Source organism: Lates calcarifer, linkage group LG9, assembly GCF_001640805.2.
Source record: "Lates calcarifer isolate ASB-BC8 linkage group LG9, TLL_Latcal_v3, whole genome shotgun sequence".
NCBI classification, from domain to species: Eukaryota; Metazoa; Chordata; class Actinopteri; family Centropomidae; genus Lates; species Lates calcarifer.
Genome location: NC_066841.1, coordinates 20295478 through 20304096, shown reverse-complemented (window position 1 = coordinate 20304096; position 8619 = coordinate 20295478). Strand labels below are relative to the sequence as shown.

General features: G+C 39.4%; 1 protein-coding gene across 1 annotated transcript in view; it reads right to left on the bottom strand.

Moving 5' to 3' along the window:
• Window positions 1-1088: 1088 nt before the first annotated feature.
• Window positions 1089-8619, bottom strand: part of tln1 (talin 1) — a 64928-nt gene continuing 57397 nt past the window's right edge. Inside the window, 4 exon segments of the mRNA XM_018667797.2 lie at window positions 1089-3194; window positions 3926-4051; window positions 8187-8369; window positions 8459-8521. Of these exon segments, the coding sequence (XP_018523313.1) occupies window positions 3060-3194; window positions 3926-4051; window positions 8187-8369; window positions 8459-8521 (507 nt within the window). The 3' untranslated portion in view covers window positions 1089-3059.

Genomic DNA, 8619 nt, shown 5'->3' with positions numbered 1-8619 from the left:
GCAGAGTAGAAACAGCATGAAATTGATATAAATAATTATATATTAATTAATTATTATACTATAATTCCTTCACTTATTTAGTTATAAATTGAATATCGTGAAATGTTCCTTTGAAGAAAGAAAATGAAACTGAAAACTCAAAACCTCAAGAGTGGAATGTTTAAAATAATAATGAATTCTTTTTAATTCTGAAAACATCTATAGTGTATAAAAGTAATCCAACAATAGAACATGACATGTAACTCAAACAATGTTTTTCTTTCCCCCTCCATCTCCATTTTCTTTTTTCTGTCGACTGGTCTGACTGGTCAGAGTAAGCTGGGGGGGCAAGAAACAGGATGGACAGGGGGTGCACACAAGACAGAGCTGACAAGAGCTGCTTACGTAACCCTGTTTAACTCTAATGTATTATATTAATATATAACTGATCAGTGTGATTAGGGAAGTAACATAATCTCTGTACTGAATTACCAACCAGGTAGAAAGGACCCCTGATCCTCCAGATCACTGTGTGGTTAGAGGTGATTTCTGAATTGAACTTTGTTTCAGAATACAGGTTTATGCTCTATGAAAGTACAATATTAATGGGACTAATTAGCTGAACCCGAGTCCCTGTCTTTAAGATCATGTGATATTGTGTTTCCATGATGCATATTTGGAAATTCATTTGTGATGAATCAAATGATGACTAACTGTACACAGTACACAATGTACAGACAGTGAGGGATAAGAGGTTAAAAAGTGTGTGTTGGAGATGTTTTTGTAGATTGTATATTGAAGAAAAGTTACTGTCACTGTATATCATGTAGATGAATTAATTTTTTGGACAATGACAGGTCACTGTGTGGTTAGTGGTGATTTCTGAATCACTGGTACCAGCAGCTTTTTTTTTTTTTGCCCCAAAGGAAGATATGATACAATACCATTTCTGCGTAATATGGTTCAATATTAACTTTGTTCAATATATGCATAGAAAATATAATCCAGGCTGAATCACGTTCCCTTTTAAAGCAATTCTACATGGATGTAACTATTAGTTAAGTATTGATGAGGTGAGAGGGGTGCATGTCAAAAAAGGATATCAATAGTTTCACTGAAAACTGACTTTATTGAATATAAATCTCTGTTACAGTGCCCATGAGGTGGTACTGCTGTGCACCAGCATTACATTTATACCATGGCTAAGTCAAAAATGTGAACGAAAGAAAAAAAAAAGGCTTTGTATGATTACAGTTATTTTTATATTAGGCATACTGTTCTGTTTGTTCTAAAAAAATAATCTGTGAAAGCAAAAAAGACACTTGTGGTGTAAGTGTGGATTTAACTGAAGTTTTGTTATTGAATCTTACTGAAGTGAGTTGTGAATTAAGTGCACTTAGAGGGTAAATGATTGGTATCAGATCATTATTCTTGACAAATTCATTATAAAGGTACTTTGTAAGTACTGATATAATGGGAGCAATGAGAGAGCTGACATTACGCCCTTGGTAATGAGAAATAAACTAAACTCTATGTATTTTATTGTTCACAGGAAAGCATTAAGTAGCCAAAACATCATGTATACCTCAGACTAGCATCATTGGATTGTACTGTGACAGGAATTCTCTGGAAAGTATCAAGCACTGCGTCAGACAGTAAAATGAGCACAAATAACATTGATGGAGTGAGTCAATAAACACTGAACAGTCAAATACAGTCAATATGATGTCAAATGTCTTGAAGTTAAATATATGGCTTCAGAATCTTTACACAAACAAGTCCTCTAATCTAATCCAGGCCTAAATACTGCAGCTGCTTAAATCCAAATACTAACATGATAAACTTTTATTCAGATATTATTGAAAGATATCTTTTTAATACATTTCATAGACCAAACTTTAAAAAAATAATGTTTCTCCACTCTGATTTGTTCCATCGCAAAGTTTTTTTTTCTCCAAAACTAAAGTTAAAAACATTAAGCAATATTTTATTTCATTGTCCTTATCTCAGATTTAAAGCAACATTATGTAACTTTTGCTGAGCAACAACAACCTCTGCAGCCACAAGCAGTAATTACAGGGGACTGTGACATTAAATTCTGCTGGGCTCTGAGCCTCAGCTGTTATGCGTGATGGAAGCAGTATGCTCAGCGAACTATCAATCATTTAGGCAACAAACACAAAATTCATCACAGAGGTTAATAAATGAAAGAAGGAGCTAAGGAGCTAGCTTCTTCAGTGTGTGACATGGTGCTGTAAAACATTGCACACTTTATGCAAGCATTATACACTTTACACAGTTAAACAAGCATTATGCACTTGCTGTGGGAGATCATACCCACCCAACCTGTTTCACAGAGAAAAAACAGGCATTAGGGGCGTGGAATGGGAATGACAGAAGCCCGGTTACGAGTCAGTGTAACATCAAAATGATTCTGAAGTTGTAATTTTAAGGTAAAATAGTTGCATAATGTTGCTTTAAACAGTATGACAAGTAACATACTGAACATCATCACTGTCATGTAACCACAGACCTTACTTACACATCAAGGCTCCCTCTAAATGTGTTCACGTGAACAAAAACACTGCATAGAATATTTGCATACATTATGCATAATTTGCATGGAAGCATAAATTGTGCTTGCCTTCATATCTCTAAGATCTAACAGTTATGTTCTAACAGTGAAGGCAGAATTTACTGGCACGGCTTTGTCATTTCATGAAGCCACACAGCATGTACACAATGAAGACATGCAATGTAAAGAAAAACAGAGGGGAAAAGATCTAGATACACTGAAAAGTAGAAGATCATATATAATCAAAAGCACAGATACCTTAATAAGGACTTAAGACATATATATTTCAGTATTATCAAAATTCTGAATCATTGGCATTATTACATTTTGACTTTGGAAATTAAATACATAAACAGATTGATTAAAACCATCCTGATACATCACTGCCTAACGTTAGAATTCGACTGAAGCATTAAGCCTCATCTTTCTACATGTAGCTGGGGGAAGGTCCTGAACTTTCCATGGATCACTGTTGCATTACTGATGTGTGTGTTGGCACACACTCTCACTGTTCTTGGCCATCCTCCCGCAGCTCTGAGGGAAGGAACTTGTACTGCTGCTGTCTGATCATGGCCAGCTTCTTCCTGGCCTCATCCAGCTCCCTTTCTTTCCGCAGCATCTCCTCCTGAGCAGCAATGATCTGCAACACAACACAGTCTGTCAATACACAGGAAGCGAAACAGAACCAGTCCCTATTCGCTGAATTGATCACCCTTAGTGTTAACTATGATAGTTGAGAAACTATAAGTAGGCAGGTGCATCAAGCTTTGGATTTCCTAACCTGTTAAGCTGGTGTGCATAGAGAGACGTGTGTTATATAAAGAGTGTGGGGAGTCATGGCTTTTTTAGCTTTCCAAAACTATACACATAAGAGAGTCTCTTGCCTGTAGTAAACTAACCCACCGTTACTCACAAGACCAAGATTTAGGAATGACTGTGTTACTGTGTCAAAATCTAGGTAAATGTTAAAATCAGTGTCCTGCTCCTCACTGAATCTGGAGAAATTGCAATTTCATCCAAACTCATAAACTGACACAAATCTGTCAGTCTTCATCCTAAAAGCTTTTTTGCCTTTGAAAAAATGAATGATACTGTTTGACAATACAAACAACAGGGCATAAATCTCTCTGTGTTAGAACAAACACCTAACTACAGAACTGAGGAAGCCTTTCAGATGAGAGGTGAAACGTCTTCAAGAAACCTAAAATTAGTCCAGTTGCCTTCAAGTGCATCACTTAAAACAACACCTAACAACAGTCTTTATTTAAAATACAAACATTTTACGTATTTATTTATGTTTCCTTTTATATCTTTATTTAAATAAGTATGTATGTGCTTGTGTTTGTGTTCCCACTGGCATCTTTAACTCACCTGAGCAATACCTCCCACCATCTTACTCTTGACCACCACAGCCTGGTCATCCTGAGCATCAAATGCTGCCTTCTGTGCTGCTTTCACCAGGTTATCAGAGGCTCTCTTCACAGCATTTCCAGCAGCCTGCAGAAACACACAATCATTCAGGATTTTAAAAATTAAGTTTAGTGTGAAAGTTCACACTTAGGTTTGAACTTTTCTGGAAAGTTCCAGAAAAAAAGTAACTGGAACTAGAATTAAGGTAAGATAAGCTCATTCAAGGAAGAATGAATTATAACGGCCATGTTTAACAGCACTGCTTAATATTTATAACCACAGAACATAGTTTAGTCTTTGAGGGAATGTGGAAACAGATTTGTAGTAGCAGACAAATCAATGTGCTTCTTGTGAACAGCAGCTCCTGGAAAGGAAATGAAAATTTCAACCAGTGCTCAGAGACAAAACCATAACAGGTTTTTTCCCTGCTCAGCGCCTGAGAATAGCTGTAAAAGGCAACGAGGAGCAGCCTGCTGAACTACGCTCAAAGCCAAACATTTGTCTCATTGGGCAGCTCAGCGCTAGCAAACAGGAGTTTTGTCCTTTTGCGGCTCTGTGGGCAGAAATCAGACACTGAGTTGGCAGAGAACGCCATAGTCACACAGACATTAGTGAATCCTCCTCTGCTGGTTTATCTTTGGCTGGAATGTTAGTCTTCTGACATACAGCATGACACTGTGAAGCTCTCCTCATCAGTTGTACATACACTAAACTGGGACTGTCGCAGTATTTGCCCCAGGAGGCACCACTGGGCACTAATGTTCTAAAAATGGACATTAAATCAATTGTTAAAAGAGCAACTTAATAGGTTGTTTTATGACACACATTCAAAAATCCACTCAGATTTAGGGCTCATTGGCTGATGATTCTAGACCCACCCTTCTAGAACATGAGGACTAACCCATGTCTATGTTATTGTTGTATGTGGCCATGCAACCTCTTACGTGGCACTGTTAAGGTTTCTGGCCGAGGTATCTGTCTGTCACATGACTTAGCTGGCCAGTTTTGGTCTGGCTGTGCAGCAGTTACACGGGAAGATTGTGAGATACCTGAGATTTCTGCTTTCTCTTCAAAACAGTAACAGTCAATGAAATCCAGTTTTTGGTGTTTACGGTACCAATAAATGACATTTCAGACTTTAACATCAACATGTTTTTCCAGAAACAATGTCCATCTAGATTATCCATCAATGTCACTATCAACTGCGCTCACTAGAGCTTCTTTCTAGGGACAATAATCCCTATGAGAACTGTCTCCAGGGAGGTCTAGGATTATCCACAGGGACATTGTTCCCGGAAAGAGATGTTTCAGTTACATTCACCTAACCTGCTTGTATTTTTTCATAACGAGTGAACTGACCCTTTTGTATTCTCCTCAAGTACTGAAATACCATGTAATGGATTGCAATAACTCCAGCCTTCAGAGTGACCACAGGGTCATCATATTTGCTTCCTCACTGTCGCTGTAGCACATAAATTTTACACTTGAATCAGTTAGTTGACAGAAAATATAAGGGACTAGGCAGGAAATAGAAGATCTAAAAGAACTACACAAGTGTCAATAAATATAAATAAATAACAAAACAGCCTCAACACACCAACGCTGCTGGTAGTTCCATCTTATTCAAATCCAATATTGATAGTGATACAAAATACATATTTTCCATGTTGAACCATCCCTTTAATGAGAAAAACATGTAAGTACACCCTGGTTGGCTGCTGTATTATATTGGATTACTGTAGGTGGTATAAAATAATCTGGTAACCTGGTGTATAAATCCTGTCCCTGAACCACCTGCTGCCATCAGGAACAGTCTTCTCCTCAGATATTCACACATTCAACAGAGAGTCTGTACATTACTCAGCACTCTGAATAATTACAGCCTTAAAAAGCACCATGGCAAAGAGTGATGAGAGCAAATGCTGCTGCTGTAATCATAGATCAGGGTTAATGTTTCCAGTTCTTGGTGCCATGGGTAGACTGGTGGATTGTTTCCAGAGTGTCTGTAGACATAAATGTATGGGAATTACTGTGGTGGCAGCTGCAGGCCCAGAAGAGGAGGAGATAAGCCACTGCTGATTGGATCAGAGAATATGAGATGGCCTGGGCAGGCTGATGTGCTCACAGCTAGCATAGACACAGCCTTAAAGATAGTATTTTTGGGTGGATGGAGTGACAGGAGATACTTGAAGTTTCTGTTATGTCTTGGGACTGACCGCATCAGTTACACATAAAGGTCACAACAACCCTCATGTGCTACATTATTTCCATCAGTGAGTTAGTGCTTTTAGTAGAGTTTAAGAGGGAAAATGTTAAAGTCCAGCATCCTTTCTTAAAGAGCCACTCCAAAGGGGGTCTTTAGAAAGTCTGAGAAAATAATAATGATGATGCAATAATGATATCATCAGGGTTGTCTCAGGTTGGACTTGGATTCAAATCAGCCTCTGTTGCTCTGTTTTTAAATCAGCCACTTATGAGACCCTTACCTTTATGAATGTGCAATGCTACATCTCTGGAATACCCCTTTAAAAATACTGAAATGCAGCAGTATGTAAAGTGCGCTCTTACCTGTGCTAAATATAGAGCACACTAATCCTGATGTAGCAGCTGTACAGATCACGCAGCTCACCTGTAACCCTAAACACTCTGCACTCCAGCCTATGAATAGACATACTGTGTGATGTCCAACAACCTCAGCTGTTGCAGAATGACTAAAGTTATTGTTCCCTCAGCAGGTACTGTAGGTCTGAATTGTTACTACAGATGAGAATTACACACCTCACCGTGCATTTTCCCATATCAGATGTCAGTGTGACGAAGCAGGATTAAAGGGTTAGAGAGCTAATTTTGGACCCCAGCTTTTTAGTCTCTCTGAAAATGGCTCAAGCTCAAACATACTCTGTTGCCACGGTGACCATTGCCCTCTGACCTATGACCACTAAAATCTAATCAGTTAATCCTTGAGTCCAATGGAAAGTTTGTGTAAAGAAATTCCCTCACGGGATTACTGAGATATCACGTTCATGAGAATGGGACGTATGTACGGACAACCAGAAAACATAATGCCTCCATTCATGGTCATAATAAGACAAAGCCTGTCTAAGGCTACAATATACACACTGTGCATATCTCAATAGACGTTTAATTACTTGCACACCACTCTTCCCCTTTCTCAAGCTGACTGGACGGATTTTTCTTTAAATTAAGGCCAAAGCTACAGCTGTTTTACTGTGCCCCATTAAGACCAAAGCACTGATGTAGATAAAGCCCTTGGTGGGGGTCTGCAAGTCAGTCAGTGCCTCAGCCAGTCTTCTTTCACTAACAAGGAGACGCAGGTGACAGCTATCTCAGAAGAACTGGTCAAATGGTGTTCAAGCATGTGTTGAATAGACCTGCTGTCTGAAAGGGGTGTTAGAGTTAGGGCAGAGATGTCAGTGGCAGGATGCTACTGGATGTTTAAAATGACAGTTGTTTCAAGATTATCTCTGAGGGGGAAAAATTCCTCTCACTTTCTTCATTAATGTTTCCAGATTGTTGATGGAGATCAGTGGAAAGGTCAGCCACTGCCCCAGCTGTCTGGGAAACAGTGCTGGCATTTTTTTTTAACTGCACTGACTATCCTACGTACAGTGCCAACTTATTTAGTTAAGGATATTTTAGTGAGCTCTCTTAACCGGTTTGGTTCAACTCAAAGAAACAGTGTGATAGCAGATATCTGGTATTACCATAAATCCTTATGCCACTACGAAATCCATCTGCTGATCTTTAAAAGATCATTTGGATCATGTTATTATTCTAAGACTGTCCAATGAACAATTTACTTCTCAGTATACACAACTTCATGTTTACTCCTGCTGGTGTGTTTGTAATAATGTCAGTGTGAAAACCAAGGAGTCAGAACTGGGTGTAAAACAAACGGACCTACAGGTGTGACAATGACCTTAGACACCAATAAAATACCACCTTCTGTTTTCTACCATTTCTTCTGCCCCTTTGTGCGTACATCAGTTTATAGGGGTGACTGGGCTCTCAGGTTCCCCTCTGACTCAGAGGGGAACCTGAGCTGCAACTGTCAGAGCCTCTGACAGTTGCAGCTCTGGCCTTTATTTGGCAGAGAACTAAATACATGTTCTGAGGTGCCACAGTAACAACACAGTACATAACAGTCAACAGTGGGCCTGTGTGTGAAGGAGCATGATAAGGATTAACAACCACTGCTGACCTGGAGCCTCTTCATGGTCTGGGAGTCCTGGTCAGCCTTGACCTTGCAGGCCACCAGCAGCTGAGCGGTGGAGGCCGCCACCTGCTTGGCTGACGAGATAAGCTTCTCTTCACTGGCGTGTCCCTGCACCGCAGAGTTGGCTGCCTCACACAGGTTGTTAGTTGCTGCAGCAACCATTCGAGCCTGAGGAGTCAAAGACATCAATGGTAAGATGCTTCACTATTAAATTCACTATTATAAATTCTTGATTCTTCTTGAGGGAAGAGACTTACAGCTGAAATCAGCCCCTGAGACCACTGTCCATCATCCACCGCATTGGCTGGGATCGCTCCCACCTGAAAACACAGGAAAACTGGATTCAGAATCATACTGGTTATATGGTTTTTGGGGATATTTTGCCTATCCAAGAGTAATGTGGATGGGCAAATTAAAC